This window comes from Myodes glareolus, chromosome 9 (genome assembly GCF_982192425.1).
Source record: "Myodes glareolus chromosome 9, mMyoGla1.1, whole genome shotgun sequence".
In the NCBI taxonomy this organism is placed as follows: domain Eukaryota; kingdom Metazoa; phylum Chordata; class Mammalia; order Rodentia; family Cricetidae; genus Myodes; species Myodes glareolus.
In genome coordinates this window covers 38,628,084-38,650,461 of record NC_142034.1, presented here as the reverse complement: position 1 = coordinate 38,650,461, position 22,378 = coordinate 38,628,084, and the positions used below count along the sequence as shown (strand labels likewise).

General features: G+C 44.9%; 1 protein-coding gene across 21 annotated transcripts in view; it reads left to right on the top strand.

Annotated features, from left to right (window-relative positions):
- The window catches only part of Synrg (synergin gamma), a 79,247-nt gene extending 57,316 nt beyond the window's left edge, over positions 1 to 21,931 (top strand). For 14 of the 21 annotated variants that reach the window (XM_085695567.2, XM_085695583.2, XM_085695578.2 and 11 more), the window contains 7 exons: positions 916 to 1,079; positions 2,178 to 2,231; positions 2,915 to 3,011; positions 5,039 to 5,187; positions 19,708 to 19,818; positions 20,201 to 20,236; positions 21,264 to 21,931. In XM_085695567.2, coding sequence (XP_085551693.2) covers positions 916 to 1,079; positions 2,178 to 2,231; positions 2,915 to 3,011; positions 5,039 to 5,187; positions 19,708 to 19,818; positions 20,201 to 20,236; positions 21,264 to 21,395 — 743 coding nt within the window. In that variant the 3' untranslated portion in view covers positions 21,396 to 21,931. The remainder of the gene's footprint in view (positions 1 to 915; positions 1,080 to 2,177; positions 2,232 to 2,914; positions 3,012 to 5,038; positions 5,188 to 19,707; positions 19,819 to 20,200; positions 20,237 to 21,263) is intronic. The other 7 variants (XM_085695584.2, XM_085695580.2, XM_085695582.2 and 4 more) reach the window with 1 other exon arrangement.
- Positions 21,932 to 22,378: the final 447 nt, after the last annotated feature.

Sequence of the window (22,378 nt, the reverse complement as noted above, 5' to 3'; positions counted from 1 at the left end):
TAACTTTGGCCTCTGTGGGCACCTGCACTCATATACACATGTCCAAATATATAACACACATTCGTAATTAAAAGTCACAAAAATCAGTGCCTTTAAAAAAAAAGTATCTGTTTCAATTGATTCATAAAACCTGAAGTAATAGCAAACATTTTAAAATTAGGTATCTCAATCTGGATTTCTGGTTTTTCTTGCAAAGTTGTAATATCTGGCAGTGCAAGGCCTGCATTCAGCCAGTGACATGACGGGTCTCATGGCTCCTAGAAACCCATATGTAGTGAGGGGCTGCGGGCAGGCCTGCTTTTCATCCTGCCCAGCTCCCACACAGCTAGCTTAGCCCCAGAAATAATAACACACAAATTGTATTCATTTAAGCATTGCCTGGCCCATTATCTCTAGAGAGTTAGTTACTGACTAACTCTCATATCTTGATATTAACCCATTTCTAATAATCTGTATCACACCACGAGGTGTGGCTTACCAGGAAAGATTCAGCATGTCTGACCTGGTGGCTGGCTCCATGGCATCTGCCTCATTGCTCTCTTCCCAGCATTCTATTCTGTTTACTCCGCCTACCTAATTTTCTGTCCTATCAAGGGGCCAAGGCAGTCTCTTTATTGACCAATGAAAATAACACAATAGACAGATAACCCTCCTCCGTCACCCATATTTAGAAAGTTCCTTTGCATCTAGATGCCAGTGATTCAGACCTTAGGATTATATAGTGTGGTGATAGATCAGAGAAGAATGGGGGAACCAGAGGAAGGCTCCAGCCTCCCAGACAGAGTGAACGGAGACTGTGTTTGAGAATGCCTCCTGACTTGGTCACCTGTAATGACGGTCACATCAGCAAACAGACCCCTGCTCAAGCCAGGCTGAGTAACAGAACCTTTGTGCCTATTGTTCTCCCTGACTCAGGATCACACAAGAGGAGCTTAAGCCTCGGAGATAAAGAAATAAGCCGGTCCTCTCCTTCTCCGGCCCTGGAGCAGCCTTTCAGAGACCGGTCCAACACTCTGAGTGAGAAGACGGCGCTGCCCGTCATCCGAGACAAGTACAAAGATCTGACTGGCGAGGTGGAGGTAAGCTGGGCAGCCTCCTGGAAGAGCACTCCAGGAAAGGATGCTTTTCCATTATCCTGGGGGAGCGAGAGGGGAGGGATGAGGAGGAGACTCTGGACACCAGATGGCAAATAGCTCATTCGAGGTCCAGGCTGGCACATCAGCCCAGAATGAGCATGCTCCCTGTGTGTGACAGCCACTGAAGGTCCTGGGACTTTGTACGGACAGAAGCGTTTAAGAAAATCTTTTTCAAAACTTACACTTTATCATCCTACTGAATTTTAAAACAGCAACATAAAGAAAAGGAAAAAATATTTTGGATTTTTTATTTCTGTGTATGATATCTTAATTTCATCCCTGTTCCTGTAACACATACGAGTGTACACACACAACACACACACACACACACACATACACACACTTACACACACACAGTAATGACCTAGGGAATGGAAAGCTGAAGTTCTATTCCGTGGAGTTTTTAGTTGTTTTTAGTTCAAGGACTTTATTTGGTTTGGTGGGGTTTGTTGTTGTTGTTTTGATTTTGAGACAGGATTTCTCTGTGGAACTTTGGAGCCTGTCCTAGAACTCACTCTGTAGACCAGGCTGGTCTTGAACTCACAGAGATCCGCCTGCCTCTGCCTCCCGAGTGCTGGGATTAAAGGCATGTGCCACCACCACCCACCTTTATTGCTGTTTTAGGACACTCTCATGAAGCCCTGGTTGGCCTAGAACTCTCTATGTTGACCAGGCTAGCCTTAAACTCAGTGATCCTGCTTCTGCCCCCAAAGTTCTAGGATTTCAGGAGTACGCTCCTACACCTAACTAAAGCTGTAGAATGGCACAAGCTCATATACTAGAGACCTCCATGGTGACCAATAGAAGCTTAACTGTTACTGACTGGAGCAAATGAGGCGGTATTTACACAGAGAGGTTGCTGTAAAATAGGTCCTTCAAGTTCATATTTCTTGTCGCAGTGGATTTTGAATGACAGCTGTCTTTTGCAAGCATGCTTTCAGTAGAAAGGAATCTTCCAAGCCTTTTGTATTGAGAGAAGTCATAAACAGAGCACCCTCAAGCCTGCCTTGTTGAACTCAGTTCCTTTTATAAAACCCACAGGAAAACGAGAGGTACGCGTATGAGTGGCAGAGATGCCTGGGGAGCGCCCTGGATGTGAGTATGTCACTTCTGTGCTCCTGAGCTCTCTCTTGCACTGTTTTGTCTCCTCCTTGTTTCTTTTGAATGAATGCAGGAAAACACGAGGGATGCCTTACTTCCATCACTACACACAGCGTGGAAATCAGGCAGGGCTCTCAGAGAGATGACTCAGTATTTGAGAGCAGTGGCTGCTCTTCCAGAGGACCCGGGTTCAATTCCTAGCATCTACATGGCAGCTCACAACTGTCTGTGACTCCAGTTCCAGGGGATCCAGCACCCTCTTACAGACATACATGCGGACAAAACACCAATATATATATGACATAAAAGTAAATAATTTTTTAAAAAGAAAAGGAAACCGTGCACCTTAAAGTTTGCGGTACAGACACTGCTCATTGGCCAGCTGTTCCCGTCTGTCGCTGTGTTTAAGACATTGCAAAGTGGTAGCATCACCTCCGGCCTACATGAAAATAATATTTAAACTAAAGAACCTCTCTCTCTTCCCCCACCCATCCCTCCCTTCATAGACGTGAAGACTGGTTTCTTCAAAGTTAAATTCTTAGATTTGTCTCTGCATAGGCTCTTGCACACTCTGGTCGGGCACAGCTTTTCACACTGGTTGGGTTTTCTACTAATGAGAAATTGATTTGCAGTGACCTTTCTTGGTTGTACAGATAATACGATTTCATTTCTTATAGGTCATTAAGAAAGCAAATGACACCTTAAATGGCATTAGCAGCAGTGCTGTTTGCACGGAAGTTATCCAGTCAGCCCAAGGCATGGAATATCTTCTAGGTATGTTCTTTGGTATTTCACACAGTGGACCGTGGCATGCTGTGTTAGTATCAGTGTTCACTCACTCTGAGTATTTCAGGTCTGCACGCCACTATCTGAAGCCTCACCAGCAGCTGCCTTCATAGGTAAAACGCCGAGGCCACGGGCAGCAGCTATTCTACTTAAGGTCTCTGTGGTGAAGTTTTCAAGTCTGGTGGCTGAAGAGATAGCTCGGTGGTTCTGAGAGCCTATTGCTTTTGCAGAGGACCAGAGTTCTGTTCCCCACACACGTTACTTGTCTCACAACTGCTGTAAATTCAACTCCAGGGGACACAACGTACCTTTCTGGTTTCCACGAGACCCTGTACACACATGGCATACATCCACACAGATTTACACATACACCTGAATAAGAATTAACATCTTAAACCAGTAACAGATATAATTCATTTATTTTTATCAACAAGTCTTAACTAGTAAGACACTTAAGTGGCACCGTTTTAAGAGCATCCTCCCTGTTCTCTATGCATTCTCCTCTCTGTCCCTTAGTAACATAAGCAGATTCCTTACCTTCCTGGCTGCCTTCAGCAGGCTGCCCTGTGGCCCGGGCCACAAACACAGGAGCCTGACGTCTTTCAGACCTTCCCACACCTGTCCCCTTGTCAGTAAGGCTTCCACTTCCTCTTTCTCAAGATCCCATCTCTTCTCCTTAGCCCTGTCACTTGGAGCATCTTACATGTCTCTCTGTTTACACTACCTCCTTCACTAGGGTGAACCTCTAAGAGGGAAAGAATTGGGGCTTGTTTTGTTCACCCCCACACCTCCAGTCCCTGACCTGGGGCCTGGCACAGAGGGCACACTGTGTGCTGACTGATGAGCTGCTAGTGAAGGGCTTGAGGGCTGGGCACCTTGACTCCACAGCCATAGTTCTCCCACCGGGAGGTGGCGGCTTTCCTCCTAGGAGCTTTCCTAACATATCCATGGGCGTTTGATTGGAGCAGCCCTTACTTCTTAGCCATTCCTGCCCTTCCTTTGGAGAAGAGGAGGAAAAGCCATGCTGTTGTGTATTCACTAACCAAGTCTGGAGTGTATGCCAGTTGGCTGCCTTTAGGATGAGGGGGAACTTGGTACCTCTCCTCCTAGCTTAAGAATTCAGCCTCTGGAGGCTGGAGAGATGCCTCAGCAGTTAAGAGTACTGGCTGTCATTCCAGAGGACCCAGGTTCAATCCCCAGAACCCAAATGGCAGCTCACTGATGTCTGTAACTCCAGTTCCAGATAGCCTCATGCAGGCAAAATATCAATGCACATAAGTAAGACAAAAAGAAAAAAATTCAGCCTCTGCCAGGCATAGTGGCGCACACCTTTAATCCCAATGCTCAGGAGGCAGAGGCAGATGGATCTCTGTGAGTTTAAGGCCAGCCTGGTCTACAGAGCAAGTTCTAGAACAGCCAAGACTACTTAGAGAAAAATAATTCAACCTCATCAGAAACCACAGGAAAAGAACAGTCCTAGCCAGGCTCATGGCCATAATCCTAGCACTAAAGATACTAAGGCAGGAGAATTGCTACTACTTAAAGACCAGTAGGTTACATAGTGGATCCCAAACCATCTTGGACTGCAAAAAAGCAAGCAAAACTAAAACCCCCAAATCAATGCACTTGCTGCCGAGACTGATGACCTAAGTTTAGTGACAAGACCTACTTGGAGGAAGGAAGGAGCCAGTTCATACAGCTTGCCCTCTGAACTCCAGAGGGGCACATGTGCCTCCAACTTGCAGTTTGAGATATGAGCTCTCAGCTCCTCCTACCACCACACCTTCACTCTGCCATTGTGGAGTATAGATCCGGAAGCCCGGGCAACACCTTTGTCTCTAAGTTGCCTAGGTCATGATGTTTATCACTGCAAGAGGAGAGTAAGAAGTGCATGTGTGTGCTCGCAGACCTGTCTCCATGCAGCTGTGTTCCTCCTAATCAACATCAGCAAACCGCAGCACTGCTTTGTCCTGCCTGCCTTTCCCATGCCTAACTCTCTCCTCTCTCTCCATCAGGCGTCGTGGAAGTGTACCGAGTAACCAGACGTGTGGAGCTGGGGATAAAAGCCACTGCTGTGTGCAGTGAGAAACTCCAGCAATTACTAAAGGACATCGATAAAGTATGGAACAACCTAATCGGCTTCATGTCACTCGCCACACTCACGGTGAGCCTGCAGCAGCCCCTCTTCTTTCCGGAAGCCTGTTTGAAGTAGAGAATATATTCTTAAGATGCACTTATTAGAGGATGAGTGTGCCTGCTGACCGCCTTGTGGTGATGGAGGGCTGAGATAGCAGTCCCAGACTGACTTTGGAGTTCGAAGGCCCATGGGCAAAATGAAGTGTACAACAAAATCTTTATCCGTAGTTCTTAATGTGTGTATTTGTGTTTGTGTGTGAAGGCCAGGGGACAGCCATGAATGTGTGTTCTCATCTTCTCCCTGTGTGAGACAAGGTCTCTGTTGGCAGCCTCTGTGCACACAGACCGGATAACCCACAGGCTTCTTTCTGAAGGTTCTGTCTAGCTCCATAGCACCAGCAGTACAGACATGTGACATTATACAGGTTCTGGGAAATTGAATTCATGTCCCCACGCTTGCGCAGAGAACCATCTCCCAGCATCCGTCATTCTTAATTCTTACACATGCAAGGTTTTTTGTTTTTTGTTTGTTTTTGTTTTTTCAGACAGGGTAGCTTTGGAACCTGTCCTGAAACTCACTCTGTAGATCAAGCGGGCCTTGAACTCACAGAGATCTCCCTGCCTCTGCCTCCCGAGTGCTGGGATTAAAGGTGTGCACCACCAACACCTGTTGCAAATTTTGCCAAAATGTAATGGTTTGAGGTCATCCCTTTGCACTTTTTTATGCCCCTGGTGTTCCTTAGGAAGCTGTGTGGTCAACCATAATGCTGTCCGACACTCATCGCTGTTATTACTTTTCTTGGGTTCGACTTTTTCATGTTATGAATAGCTCCACTCTGAATAAACAGATGGCTAACTCCCCTCTGGGTGTTACAATCTCTCAAAGTGGATGGCGAAGGCCAGAGTGTGTGCACATGCATGTAGCCTGCATGGCTGCTGCAGCAGTTTCCGGGTAGCGTGTAAGGCCTGCTGTATTCTAAGCCATAACTTACTGGTTCTGTTTCCATCTTCCATAAGCATTCTTTTGATGGAATGCATCTGTCGACATGTTTCTAGTCATAATATCCTAGGAAACATGCCAGTTTCCTGCTGTTATTTGTGGTGATATTTTGTTTGTGTTTTCACAAATAAAGTTTGTCTAAAAATCAGAGTGAAGAGCTAAGCCACTAGAGGCCAGGTGGCAGTGGTTCACACCTTTAATCCCAGCACTAGGGGCCTGGGACTGGGATTATGACTGGGTGAAGAGAGGAGACAGGAGCTCCCCTTCGGTCTGAGCATCGGTAAAGGTAAAAGGTCTCTCTAGTGACTGCCGCTGTGCTTCTCTCTGATCTTTCAGCTCTCGCCCCCCATAGCTAATTTCTGGGTTTTATTATTAAGAACAATTAGAATTCGTGCTACAGTTACTAGTGTCTTCTCACATTTCCCTGGGCAGAACCTTTGTGTTTCCATGAGGAGTTCTCAGTGCTCTCCACTGACAGCCCATGATAGCCAGCTGGCCCATTGTGTCCTAAACAGCAGATCTCACAGCTGTTGCGTTGCTTCTCCTTTCGCTGGATTAAGTTCTTAATGAGTTTAAATAAGGGGCTGGAGGGATGGCTTCTGAGAGCCACATTGCTCGCTTGTTCGGTTTCTGTTTTTGTTTTGGTGGTGCTAGGGCTGGAACTCAAGACTCATGAAGGCCAGAGAAGTTATCTCTATTGACCCATACACCCCTACCTAGTTCTTTTCTTTTCTCTTTTTTCAAAAGCCCTTATCAGTCTATTCTTTGTGCCAGTACCAAGTTGTTCTTTATAAACTGCATAGCTGATTGTGTCATTTAAATCCCACTTAAAATCCTTCAGTGGGCTGGGCATTGTGGCACACGCCTTTAATCCGGCACTCAAGAAGCAGAGGCAGGCAGATCTCTGTGAGTTTGAGGCCAGCCTGGTCTACGGAGCTAGGTCCAGGACAGCCAGGGCTGTTACACAGAGAAACTCTATCTTGGAAAACAAAACCCAAACCAAGCAAACAAATAAATGTGTGTGTGTGTGTGTGTGTGTGTGTGTGTGTGTGTGTGTGTTCCTGCAGTGGGCCTCCGTGGTCTTCAGGACCTTAACCAAACTTAGTGTGGTGTTTCCTGTTACTGAACTAGACTGCTTTCTCTCTGAGTTCAGCATAGTTTTCCCCAGAGGGCATTCCCAGTACCCTTTAGTCTGAATCAGAGGCCCTTCCTGTGTGAGTATCTTTAGACCATTTCTCTTTCACATCCCATAATGCTTACCTCATTCATTACTTATCTTATTATAACAAAATACCTCACTAAAGCAACTTGAAGAAGGGGTTGTTTGGCTCCCAACTTGTGGTGCCGGCCATCCTGGCAGAGAAGATGCGGTGTTATGAGCTCCCAACCACTGATCCCATTGTGTGGGTAGACAGGAAATGAAATGGTGATCTGTGGGTACTGGCCCTCCCCCTTTCTCTCTCTTGTGTTCCAACTGAGTTCCATGGTTCACTGTGTTCAGAGCATAAAAATAAACTTGATAGTCAGAAGGGGTTTGCTGGCAAGAGTACCAGAAAGGATTTCTTGTGTTCACCTTCCAGGCTCCATGTGAGCCCGACACCCAAGACAGAGAGCCCTGTAAGAGCCAAGTGCATCTGAGGGCTCACATATCCAGAATCACTGTTTTGCTGATGCCACTTCAGAGCACGCTTTTCCAGTTGTCCTAAATGTACAGCCAGCAAAGGAAGCCAGCAAAGTGTGCAGAGCATTGTTCCTTGTAAAAGAAAATTTGGAAACTGCCTGAAAGCCCTGGAATCTGGAGAATTAGTGAAGTAACCCGTGGTGGCTCTTCATACGAGGTGTTGTGGGCATTTTGTCAGGGCTTCCTCCACATAACAGAACTGTAGCCACATGGCCGGGAGGAGGGCTGTCACCATGGTGATTAGGTTGTGCTTAGTGATAAAATCCCGTGTTTAGAAGTGTTCTCTGCTTTTTCAACTTTCTTTAATGAATATTTATTGCATTTCTAATGGAAAATAAATTTCCCCTCTGGTAGAGAAATTTCCCTCTGCCTTCACACACTCGAAACCCTTTTGGTGCTGTGGTGTTCTCCTTCAGTCGTTCTGATGGTTGTCCAGTCCCCTGAACTCTGTGGCAGGGTCTTTAGCTGCATTAACTCTACACAGCAGCTTGACATCTTCACTCTGCCACCATCTTGTCCTGAAGCGGAAGGACCAGAGGCATCTGGTCTGCTCTCTGCTTCATCCTATCTTGTAAAGGTGAGTTAGGCAGGCAAAATCGAAGATGTACAAAGGCTTTTGCTGGGGAGTAGATTGGCAGAGCATAAGGTTAGTGAGAAAAATTTAAAACAAACAAACAAAAAGCCAGGAGCTTGTCCTGGCACACTGTAAATCAAGTCACTTTCTGTATCTCACCCCCTCCATTTATATCCCAGGATGGTAGAGTGTTACAGGCCTCCCACTTTGCACTTGAGTGTGAAGGTTCCTTGTTTTGGTGGCAGTCAGTTCTCACTTCTTCCTGCAGTCATCCGGCAGCCCTCCTCTTCTGGTGCTGCTGGAGAAAGCTGACACGCCTTCCCCCCCACCCCCCCAGCTCTTAGAAAATAGCCCCAAGCCCAAGGACATCAGCCAAGCTTGGTGTGCATTTGTCCTTCCCGTTAGGGTGAAGAATAACCGGGAAGTGACCGCCCTGGTTGCTGGCCTGTGTTCACTATGTAAAGTGGCTGCTGTCACTAGGGGCAGTAGAAGTCATTTTCCTTGGGCTGCATCTTCCCCAACTCCCAGGCACCTGCGTTCTGCCACTGTTCATGAAAGGACTTGCTGTAGGCTCGCCTTGTCACTCCAGGCCACTTTTGAGTTCACACACAGCAAAATGGCAAACTCTTAGTAACATCGCACCCTGAGTTCTGTGACTTTCCCGTCTGTGTCACCTGTGCCCTGTCAAGCTGTGGCCTGTTTCACCCTCCCAGACAGCCTCCTTACACTTCCCAGTCTCTGTCCATCTGCAAGATTTACACCCAGCATCACTTTTGTCCAGACCTTTTCAAAGAAGCCATGGGATTCAATTTTGTGACTTTGAGGGAAGTGGGAAGTGTGTCACCGTTTAATTAGAGTGTTCTGTTCCATTCATATCTGGTGTCTCTAACATACTTAGCAGGGCCAATATATTAGGGAAAGGGAGAAGAGTTCACAGTCATGCCTTCTCCTCAGATGCTGTCTGCAAGCCTCCACTCCCAGTACCCAGATCTAGACTCACGAGGGCACAGAGGTTCATGGTCTCCCCTCCGCGGTGCTAGAGTGCGTGCAGAGTGGACATGAACACTTGTCTTCACCTCCTGATTAGCCGTGTCCTTCTGTTATAATTGTTTGGGGTTTTGTTTTGTTTTGTTTTTGTTCTGTGACAGAGCAATGATGGTTCTCTGTCCACATTCTTTTCTAGGTTACACCATGCCATTTCCTCTTGAGAGTGGGGAGATGGGTTCTCAGTCTGTAAAGCTAACTTGAATTCCCCATTGCATGAGGAATAGCATGTATCTCACAGAAATGTTAAGGTGTGAACTGTCTTTAATGAGCCTTAACTGTAACAGAACTGACCAAAAAAAGCCATAAAATAGCATAAAACACAACATCTGAATACGTCAGTCAGCTGTACCACAGCTCTGAAAACCCAGCAACCCTGGATGAGATGCTCAGAGATAAAAGGTCATTACTAGAGAGAGGCAGGCTTAGGTGGTCCAAAGGTTTATACTCTTAAAAGCACCTTTGTTTGATTTGGAATAAATGAGCTCCTTAAGGGACCACACTGCCATACTGCCGGGTACCAGGTCACGTTTGCAACTAGGACACTGTGGTGGTTTGAATGAAAATGGCCCCCAACGTTCATAGGGAGTGGAACTATTAGGATGAATGGCCTTGGAATAGGTGTGACCTTGTTGGAGGAAATGTGTCGCTGGGGAGGGTGAATTTTGAGGTTTTAAATGCTCAAGCCAGGCTGTGTCTCTTTCTTGCTGTTGTCTGCTGAAGCGAGACCTTGGCAGGTGGGACATTGAGGCGGGTGGGAGACAGATATGCCTGCACAGAGCTTGGGTATAAGTTTGTTTAGTGGATATTGGGGAGGGTATAAAGGTAAGGGGATTATCGAAGGAATGAGAGGGATGGGGGGAAGGGAGGAGAAAAGAGGAGAGGAGTCAGGACCTCAGCTTGCCTCAGTGGGAAGGGGGAGGGAGATTGAAGTGGTTGGAGCTTTGTCTCTTAGAGGGCAGGGACCCAGGTGACAGGAAGACAACAGAATTATCACAGTCCTTACACAGAATTATAATCACAGTCCTTACACAGAACGAGTACTTCACCTGCTGCGCCCTCTCACTGACCTACAGAAATGTTCGTTTCTGTAGTAGGAATCAATCAGGGCAGAAACATCAAAACTTAATTAAAACTATAAAACTCTGGATTTTGAATCTATGTCATCATTTAAAATTTGTTTTTCCTACTATGTAATTTCTAGCTTTTGAAAGATCCAACAGCGCTGGAGCTCAGTGGTAGACAGCGTGTTTACTGTTTTGTCTTGTTTTATGATGTTTTTGAGAGGGTGCTTGCTTAGTATGCTTACAATCTTCATTAGATATATTACCCAGCTCCCTCAAAACAAACAATAAAACACCAGCTGTATTTTCCACCCCAAAGTGCCCCATATGTAGTGTGTATCTCCGGGGGAGGCCTGAGCTAAGTAAAGCAAAGTACACAGTGTCAACTCCAAAATGTAACTTAATATTTTATTCAGCTGAATGTTACGGGGCTGGAGGGACGGCCCAGCATTTAAAAGCTCTGGCTGCTCTTCCAGAGGACCCAGGTTCAGATCTCAGCACCACCCACATGGCAGCTCACAAGTGTCTGTAACTCCAGTCCTAGATACTCAACACCCTCACACAGGCATACATGGAGGCAAAACACCAGTACACATAAACTAAATAAGTAAATAATTTAAAAAAAAAACACTGAATGTTACTTAGCAAAATCCCTTTAAAGCTCTGGGTGACTGGGGCTGAACGCCCTCTTGTGGTAGAAGCAGAAGTTTCTTTAGCAGGAAAAGCCGTCTACTTTAGTGACGTATGGATGCTTTGATGGTCAGGCCCCAACTGAAGGTCAGCTAAGCTTTTATCTTGCACATCTGTTGGATCAAAGAAACAAATCAACCCTGGGAAACAAGATTTTGGCATTTAAAACCTAAAGATTTTTTTCTCCAGATTGGTGGCCAACTGGAAATTGGTCTTTTGATTCCTTTGCCCCCGGGTGATTTCTCCCACTGTAAAGAAACGGTGAATTTCAGTGTTTTCTTCCTTGATGCTGTGGAATAGCAAGGGAACGTGGTTCTGATGATAGCATCTCCCCACCCCTGCTCATCTTTAAAGACAGTTACCCTGTCCTCAGATGAAACTCTCACCCCTGCACATGACCCCAGAGCCTGCTCTGTCTCCTGTGTTATCTCAGGACAGTAAGAACTTCAGAAGCGGGGTTACTGAGTTAGCACTGTGTGGCTGAGGAAATGACCTGGGTCAGCGGCGTGGGTCCAATGTCATCGCGGTGTCCTTCGGAAAGGAGGTAGCGGGTAAGGGTGAGAAAGGGTGATATGACAGGAGGAAAGAGAGATTGGCAGGTGCCCTGCTGCTTTGAAGATGGAATCTGGAGCAAAGCATGCACAGTTCTAGACATTTCTAGAGGTATCTCTAAAAAACTAGAAAGGCCAAAAGAGGTTCTCCTCTGGAGCCTTAGAAGACGTGAAGCACCGTCAGTCTCCCCAGACTCTTCCCTCAGACTTCTGGGCTGTGAGGGGATAGTCATGTTCTTTTCAGACTTTAAGTTTTGGCTAATTTGTTTCGGCAGCGAGGTCAGTAGTATACACAGCACTGTAACCACACAAACTGGCCTTCTTTATTGTTCAAGCTGTGTGTCCATCTCCAGTCAGAGAAGCTTTCCATCCTCACTTAGGACCCAGGTTCACTCCCTACACTGCACAAGGATCAAGGGAACATAAAAAATAGCACATTTTATTTTTCATTGTGATTTTGTGTGTGAGTGTTTTGCCTGAATTTCTGTACACCATATTCCTGGTGCCCAGGGAGGCCAGAAGAGGGAGTCAAATCTCCTGGAACTAGAGTTGCAGATGGCTGTGAGCTGCCCTGTGCATGCTGGGAATCAAACCCAGGTCCTCCAGAAGAACAGCCAGTGCTCTGAACCTTAGAACATTGTATATAGCACTTTATAGCACATTAGCTATAAAGGCTTCCTTCTAGCCTTGTAACACGTGACTCACTGGCATGGCAGGTGACATAGCCATGCCTAACTTGAAGGAGGCTAGGAAGCTGTTCATAACACTTCTCCAGAAAGGGAGAGTGTGAATGTTGGGAAGTACATTGAATGCCACCAAACTCTTCTTCCTTACTGCTGCTTTTCTCCCACACCACATTTGATGTTTGTTACTGGCTAAGGATTCAGGCTTATATACTATAGCTGGCTCTGGACTTGTCTGCATAAGCAGGTCATATATGATACATAGCTCCTTAAATTATCCCACAACTCCTTTTTACACTAAGGGAATGTTTATGTATAAAAATATATAAGACAGGTATAAACTCAAATGTTTACAGCTCATAAATCATGAAGCAGTGGTGGCACACACCTTTAATCCTAGCATTTGGGAGGCAGAGGTAGGCGGATCTCCATAAGTTCAAGGCCAGCCTGGTCTACAGAGCAAGTTCCAGGACAGCCAGAGCTACACAGAGAGACAAACAAAAAAGTTGTCTTTTGGTATACATATAATATGCTATTTATTATAGATTAAAGCAAATTTGCATATTGATGAGATGAATGTGCTTGTTTGTGTTTCATAAAGAATTCAGTCTTAGCCAAGCAGTGGTGGTTCACAACTTTAATCTCAACATTTGGCGGGAGAGAAGCAGTTGGATCTCTGAGTTTGAGGCTAGCCTGGACTACTGAGTGAGTTCTAGGACATCCTGAGATGTTACACAGAGAAACTCTGTCTCAAAAAACAAGAACAAAAACAAACAAAAAAAAATCAGTGTTGGCTTAATATCTGATTCTATAGGATAAAGATCATCTTCATTTTCCAGAGTTGATTGATATTTGATTTTGTAATTGTCAGTGCTGAGAACACTTCACATATATATGAAGCACGAAATGGCTAAAATATGTTTAAGGCTATTTTACAAATTGTTAGAAATTCTGTACTAGGTAGGGTGTGGTGGTGAATGCCTTTAATCCCAGCACAAGCAAAGGCTGACAGTTCTCTATGAGCTCAAGGCTAGCCTGATCTACATAGTTCTCACATAGAGTCCTGGTGAGTTCTAGAACAGCCAGGGCTACATAGAGAGACCCTTTCTCAAAAACCAAAACCAAAAAGAAACAACGAAAAAGAAATGTTATACTAATCCCAAGCCAAAATTTACTGGTTTGGTTTTTTTTAATGAAACGCCAATTCAACTGCAGTTTTAAGTCAAACACTGTGACAATATAACCAAAGGAAGATACGCTGATTTGATACTTGGATGCTAAAGAATGCTGGCAGAAAATTGCTAAAAGTATATGTTTTCTGTGGTTAAAACTTTTTTTGTTTCTATAAAAACAGAAAATTTTGTCTGTGCAGTAAGAACTCTACAATGTAAAGCAGGGTCTGGGATCTGAGCAAGGTGTTTGAGGCAACATTCACTGGCATTTGTGTAGCATGTGCAGTCCAAGTTATATGTTAGATATCTAGCATGAGGGCTGCAGTGATGTCACATGCAGCAACATGGAGGAATGCTGCCAGGAACACATCAGGTTCATTAGCATCTGGTTGTGAATCAGTGTTTGGTTGCATATTCAGAAACCCTCTACTGCTGAAATGTTCTGAAACTCCCCCATCTGACTATGTGATCCATCTTGGTAATCACAACTCACAGTTTAAGAAGCTGGGTTACAGGGCCAGAGGGATGGGCCCAGTGGTTAGGAGTGCTTGCTCTTTGTTTTAGTCAGTGTTCTATTGCTGTGAAGAGGCCATGACCATGGCAACTCATGAAAGAAAGCATTTAATTGGGGCTCACTTACAGTTTCAGATATTTAGTCCATTATCATCATGGTGGGGACCATGGCAGCCTACAGGCAGACACGGTGCTGGAAGAGCTGAAAGTTCTACATCTGGATACACAGACAGCAGAAAGAGGGAAGCATGGGACCTGGCATGAACTTTTGAAACCTCAAAGCCCACTCGCAGTGACACACTTTCTGCAGCAAGGCCACACCTCCTCCTAATCCTTCTCAAGTAATGCTACTCTCTGATGACCAAACATTCAAGTGTTTGAGCGTATGGGGCGTTTTTATTCAGGTCATCTTACTGCTCCCACAGAGGACCTGGGTTTAGTACCCAGCACCCACATGGTGGTTAACAACCATCCTTAACTTCCGTTCCAGAAGATCTGATGCCCTCTTCCAGCATCCGATGGCACTGGACATGTGACATGAAGAGATGTGTGGACAAAACAAACATGTGGGCATACACATAAAATACATTTTAAAAAAAGAAGCTGATACGTTTTAATCTTTACTAAATATGTGAAATACTTGCCAATCAAAGTTGATGGCCAGTTTACAGCAGCCTGTAGCAGGCATGACTTATAATTATGGCCATTGATTGGTGTCATGTTACTACTATACATTACAATATAATCCCCAGCTTATAGATATGTGTTTAAGAGATATGTGTTTAATTTGTTGTTGTTGTTTTGTTTCTTAAGACAGGTTTCTCTGTGAAACCCTGGCTGCCCTGGAACTTGATCCGTAGACTAGGTTAGCCTCAAACTCAGAGATCCACCTGCCTCTACCTCCTGAATACTGGAATTAAAGGTGTACACTATTATAGGCAGAGACAGCTCATTCATTTCCCAGCTGCCCAGACCCGAAATAATCACACAGAAACTATATTAATTACAATACTGTTTGGCTAATAGCTTACGCGTATTTCTAGCTAACTCTTACATCTTAAACTAACCCATTTCTATTATTCTGTGTATCACCACAAGGCTATAGCTTACTGGGTAAAGTTCCCATGTCTGTCTCCTTTGGCAGCTACATGGCCTCTCTCTGACTCCACTTACTTTCTCTCTGTATGTCTGTTCAGATTTCCTGCCTGGCTTTATTCTGCCCTGCCATAGGCCCAAAATAGCTTCTTTATTAACCAATGGCAATGAAACATATTCACAGTATACAGAGGGGAATCCTACATCACGCCACCATTGCCTAGGAGAGCTAATTTTATCATTTGGAAGATTAGTTTAATCACGGGGTGGCTTATACAAAGCCTACGGTTCTAGCAGTTTCCAGTGTGTTCTTTTCATTTGCTTTCCTGTGTGTCCCATAAACAGATATTAAAGAACTTTTATTAATTTGACTGATTTCAAACCGCATAGTTTTCTCATTTTCTAGTCATTTCTCTAATAGTCCCTGATGTGGTAACATGATGTCAAACTGTCCTTGATGCTCAAGAGTTATTTGGTGCTAAAGCCAGAACGGTCTTGGATAAGTGCAGCTGAGAGTGTGGCTGGTCATCCTAGTCTTGGTCAGTCTAAAGTAGCAGTTCTGGATGGTGTAATCACCAGAGAGTTCTGCTGCTCAGCAGCTCTTCCCAGCTCCATATTCAGTGATGTCACATAGCAAGCTTGAGAGCCAGCCATGATGGAGGACTTATCGTCTGGAATTCAACAAATGTTTCACTGGGACTTGATTTATTGTTTGCTGGCTGTTTACGTTTAAGAAGGGGCTGAGTGAGAAAAGTGCTGATGATACAGATTTTTTTTCTTTTTAGTTTCTTTTTTTTATTGATATTTATTGAGCTCTGCATTTTTCTCTGCTCCCCTCCCTGCCTCTCCCCTCTCCCCTTCAATCCTCCTCCAAGGCCTCCATGCTCCCTATTTTCTCAGGATATCTTGTTTTTTTCTACTTCCCATGTACATTAGATCTATGTAAGTCTCTCTTAGTGTCCTCATTGTTGTCTAAGTTCTCTGGGATTGTGGTTTGTAGGCTGGCTTTCTTTGCTTTATGTTTAAAAACCACCTATGAGTGAGTACATGTGATAATTGTCTTTCTGGGTCTGGGTTACCTCATTCAAAATAATGTTTCCTAGCTCCATCCATTTTCCTGCAAAATTCAAGCTGTCATTATTTTTTTCTGCTGTGTAGTACTCCACTGTGTGAATGTACCACATTTTCCTTATCCATTCTTTGATCGAGGGACATTTAGGTTGTTTCCAGGTTCTGGCTATGACAAATAATGCTGCTATGAACATAGCTGAGTACATGTCTTTGTGGTATGATTGAGCATCCTATGGGTATATACCCAAAAGTGGTATTGCTGGGTCTTGAGGAAGGTTGTTTCCTAATTTTCTGAGGAATCGCCACACTGATATCCAAAGAGGTTGTACCAGCTTGCACTCCCACCAGCAATGCAGAAGTGTTCCCTTTTCCCCACAACCTCTCCAGCATAATTTGTCATCAGTGTTTTTGATCTTGGCCATTCTTACAGGTGTAAGATGGAATCTCAGAGTTATTTTGATTTGCATTTCTCTGATGACTAAAGATGTTGAACATTTCCTTAAGTGTCTTTCAGCGATTTTAGATTCCTCCGTTGAGAGTTCTCTGTTTAGGTCTTTATTCCATTTTTTATTGGATTATGTGATCTTTTGGTGTCCAATTTTTTGAGTTCTTTGTATATTTTGGAGATCAGATCTCTGTCTGATGTGGGGTTAGTGAAGATCTTTTTCCATTCTGTAGGCTGTCGTTTTGTCTCGTTGACCATGTCCTTTGCTTTACAGAAGCGTTTCCGTTTCAGGAGGTTCCCTTTATTAATTGTTTCTCTCAGTGTCTGTGCTGCTGGGGTTATATTTAGGAAGTGGTTTCCTGTGCCAATGCATTCAAGTGTACTTCCCACTTTCTCTTTTATGAGGTTCAGTGTGGCTGGCTTTATGTTGAGGTCTTTGATCCATTTGGACTTGAGTTTTGTGCATGGTGATAGATATGGGTCTATTTTCATTCTTCTACTTGTTGATATCCAATTATGCCAGCACCACTTGTTAAAGATGCTTTCTTTTTTCCATTTGATATTTTTTGCTTCCCTGTCAAAAATCAGGTGTTCAAAGATGTGTGGATTGATATCTGGGTCTTCTATTCAGTTCCATTGGTCCTCTTGTCTGTTCTTATGCCAATACCAGGCTGTTTTCAGTACTGTAGCTCTGTAGTAGAGTTTGAAGTCAAGGATTGTGATGCCTCCAGAAGTTCTTTTATTGTACAGAATTATTTTGGCTATCCTGGGTTTTTTGCTTTTCCGTATGAAGTTGAGTATCATTCTTTCGAGATCTTTGAAGAATTTTGCTGGAATTTTGATGGGCATTGTATTGAATCTGTGATGATGCAGATCTTAAAAGTGTTTAAAACCCATCGCCTGTGAACAGTCTGGAAGCTGAGGAAACAAGCCTGCATTCAGCAGTCCCTCAAGTCTTTGACCAATGAAGTTTTCAGAATGTTTTTGTTGTTTCAGTTTAGTCTGGTCTAATCAGGACCTGGGGGAATGGCTTATTGGTTAAGGGCATTGGCTGCTCTTGCAGAGGATCCAGGTTCAGTTCCTAGCACCCACATGGCAGCTCACAACCATCTCTGACTCCAGTTCCTGGCGATCTGACATCCTCTTCAGCTGTCCACAGGCATTGCCTGCATGTGGTACACAGAAATACAGGCAAACAAAACACCCATGCACATAAAAATTATTAAAAATCTAAATCACCAACATTCATGCAAGTGTTATTTATGAAAACAAAAGTTGACTATGAATCCAAAGGATGGGCAAAAATGAAAAAAATTATATGTTCTTTGAAAATCCTTTGGCAGTATGGAATTTGCAATGAGGTGAACAGATATTCATCATTCTCTCCTGCTGTTTTGGTTTTCAAGGGGTTTTGTTTGTTTGGTTTGGTTTTGGTTTTTTAAGACTGGGTCTCACCATGCAGTGCTGGCTTGCCTGGAACTTGCTGTATATACCAGACTGGCTTCCAAGTCAACGAGACCTGCCTGCCTCTGCCTCCTGAGTGCTGTAATTAAAGTCCTGGGCCACAAGGACCTGAAGGCCTGGAAAATATTCTGAATATTTCCGTCCTTGCCTAAAATTCACTGTAGCGCTTTCATAGTCAATCCCTGTTCTGATTCCCAGCGCCGCCACGGACCTGCTTCCCAGAGCTTAGGAGCGTAATTTTGAAATGCAATCATGTTGATCAGATGTCACTTTGCTCCCTGGCTGAGTAGTAGTCCATTAATGCCCCACAACTTGTTTTTCCATCTTCTTATTACTAGACACATGTTAGTGCCAGATTTGGCTAATATGGATACAGTTGCTATGAATGCTTTTTTTTGGAACATGATTTGTTGAAATATTTTCCCTTTTCTTAGATAAATATCCAAGAATAAAGTTGCAGGCACATATAGCAAATGCGCATTTACTCTTTAAGAAATTGACAGCTTTCTTCAAAATTGAGACCTGCCCCTTTAATCACTTCACCACGTTTCCCGTATTTCATAGATTGGGGAAGAATAACTGGATAATGCCTGTGAAGAGCTGAGCATATTACTTAGCACAAGCCTGCGGGCGGTTACTCCATCTGCTGTCTCTCTTAGCCTTAGCAGGGCTGTATGGCCATCACCTGCACTTCCGACCTGGGCAGCTGCAACTCAGCCTGAACCAAACTATGCTCTCTTCTGTCCTTGCGTCTAAAGTGGATCTTCTCAGCTACCCAAGCCTCGTCCTTTCTGTCCTGCACATGCCCACAGCCTGTAGAGTCCACCCCTTCTCAGCCCTTACGTGAGCCCTCCTGCCCTCTCCTTTTGCTGTCTTAGCAGTCATTCTACTGAAGCCATGCCTTGAGGACCGCCACCCCAGACTCTTGCTGACATGCCGCAGAAGACAGGGCTGTGCCTGTGATGCTGTCCCACCTCCTTCCATTCCTTTCTGGTTCTTGGTATTCTAGCCTCATCCCCACCTTGGCTTGGCTCCCACCCTCGATTTCTCCTCATAGCTGGACTTTGCTTAGATGTCTGCTTTGTGCTGCTTGTGTGTGAGACATCCTTCCCCTCTCCACTGCGTCCACCCCATCACCCCATTGACCCACCACCTTCAATAGTCTCATCAATACTCAGGCAGAATGATTATGAGTTCCAGGATCGTCCTCTTAGTGCCCTGTCGAGTGCCTAGATACTCAGTCCTTACCCCAAAGTAAGTACTGTAGCACTGAAAGCCTTGCATGACTTGACACCCCCCCCAGCTCCATTGCAGACAGTGAGGTCCCCAAGACTAGGGAGTAGTTTTCTTCCCACTGGCATTGCTAGCAGCCAGGACATAGCAGCTGCTTGGCAGATCTGGAAAACTGAGCAGTTGTGTTACTAGATGACTTTGTTTTATAGTTGACCTACACGGCATTTGAATTGCTATGTCCTTACCCAGTCTTTCCTGTCATCCTCAGCCAGATGAAAATTCGCTGGATTTTTCCTCCTGTATGTTACGGCCTGGGATTAAAAATGCTCAGGAGCTGGCCTGTGGGGTGTGTCTCTTAAATGTGGACTCCAGGAGCCGGGTAAGTTCTCGCCTTCCCCCTGTCAAGTGACAAGGTTCATCCCTAACGTGATCTGAGGGACAGCCACATGGAGCCCACTTTACAACAAGCTCTGTGACCAGAGCTGGGGATTTCCAAGTCTAGAAAGTTCTGTAGAAGCAGATCTGGTCTTTTCTACAGGGCAGTGGAGAAGCTGCTGAGGGAGTGGACGGAGTTCTTCCCTCCCTGTTGAGCCTGCAGTTCCCAGGGTCTCTACAACACACCATGGACTGGGTGGGGAGAAAATGCCAAGCTGTAGATTTACCTGGAGGCAACAGGCCTGTGTTAGGGCCTTTTCCTTTTTTCCTTTTTTCTTTCTTTCTTTCTTTTTTTTTTTTTTGACCTTATGGTTTCAACATTTCAGAAAGAAGAGAAGCCTGCAGAAGAACAGCCTAAAAAAGTATGAGCCAGTTACAGGTTACCTTAGTGTCTCCATCTCAGTCTTGTGTGTTAAGAGGTCAACAGACGATTCTGTTGTCGTCCTGGGCTGTGCCGATCGTGAATCCTCTACTGACTCATTTTTGTCCCCATAATGTTTGATCAAATCAACTAACGTGTCTGTGTGGAGCCACTGCTGTCTCGCTTGCATGCTTGTAGCTGCTAATCAGCTTCTGGTGTTGTCATTATCTTTCTCTGCCACGAACTAGCACCTTCTGGAAGACTAGAAGTTGTAGTGACATCCAGAATGCGATCGGAAAGCTTCAGGATTTAGAGGCTGACAGATAGAAACAAAGCATTCTGGTTTTAAGATTTTCTCTGTGGTGTTTAAGAAAACAAACTGCAGAATGTTTAACCGGAGCTACGGCTGAGAGGGACGGCTGTCGCTCACTCGGTTGTCAGCACCCAGCAGCGTCGGACCATTGGTTCTCAACCTACCTAATGCAATTTCCTCATGCTGTGGTGACCCCCAACCATACAATCATTTCCTGTCTACTTTGTAACTGTAATTTTGCTAATGTCATGAACCATAATGTAAATATTTGATATGCGACCCCAGAGTGGGTCGTGGCCCAAATGTCCTGATAGGACTGTGATCAGTCATGGAACTCTAAGGGGCCACATGTTACAGTAATGGCAGCCTCCAGGGAGGGTGGCCTTTAAAGTGAGGGAATCAATTACCCACAGCCCTGGCTATTTTAGTTCTGTGTCTTGCTCATCCCTCTCCCCTGTAACCATCACCCACCTTTTCTGTGAAGACTGGGCCCTTTGCTGAAACTAGGTTGAATGGTACTACTTTTATACCTTTAATTAGCAGTAAAAATAAACAAATAAGACTTTCCTACTTGAATCCTATAGCCACCTGCTCAGCTTTTGTCTGTGTGCCATCCGGGCCTCAGCCTCTGTGAGCCTGGGACAGCCCGCGGTGGCTGCTAACAAGCTCTTAGATGTAAGGAGAACCTGACTTGACCCATGTCTATTTCTGGCAGGCATTCAACTCGGAAACAGACAGTTTCAAGCTGGCCTATGGAGGACACCAGTACCACGCCAGCTGTGCCAACTTCTGGATCAACTGTGTTGAACCCAAGCCTCCCGGCCTCCTCCTGCCAGATCTGCTCTGAAAAGCTGCTCAGTGAAGCTCCAGCTGACTTTTGGTTGTTTCTGTCACATGACTGGGAGTGACAGGGATCAATAAACAGAATGCAAGTGCTGCACAGTTCCTTCCCATCATCTCTTTGAAGCATTCCCCAAGAGGTGGGGCGGAGCTTCCCCCAGACAGCCTTTGACCAGCATGTCCCCCTGCCCCCTTTGAGACTCGAGGTGAAGTGCTAGACCTAAACCACATGTGGCACCGGACACTTGTTTACTTTCTCCTCTGATTTTCTGATTCTTGTTGATGTTAATATTGGTTTGATTTTTTTAGGATAGGGTTTTGGAAGCATGCCCCTGGCTGACTTTGAATTTGTAGAAATCCTGTCTCTGCCTCCCAAGTGCTGAGTCATAGATGTGTGCCCCCATACTCTGTTTCTCTTATTCCCGTAAGATATTTTACAATGTGGACCACAGTTTCTGTAAGGAGTAATCTGCTGCTGAAGTGTTTAAAATGTGAAAACTTAACAAAAGAAAAAATAAATTATCCTAGGACTGGAATCCACAAGTTTGTCTCCAGGTCCCATGAAGCAGGACACATTTTTCTGCATTTAGCTTGTAAATGTTGAAATGAATAAAGGGGGATTGCGATTAAACAGACAGGTACAGAGCGTCTCCACTGGACAGTGGCAGGCAAGGAGGGCACAGCTCCCCCCTCCTGTCAGCCCTCACCCTCTTCTCCTTCTCTGAAAGGCAACTCTCAAGGAGACTCTCCCGCTTTGACAGAGCCCAGGGCCTGTGTCTGACTGCACACCCCTCTCCTTGGAGCCTTTATTGAGATCCTGCTGTTTTACCTCAGCATCAGGACTGACACAAAGCATGGTATTTTTCCTCCAGACAAAATCTATAAGAGCCATGAAATGAAATCTCTTCATATTGACCTCTTTCCACATTCCCAAAGATGACTGCATAGGGACCAGCAATGCTGGACTTTGTACTATTTCAGGAGAGAGCC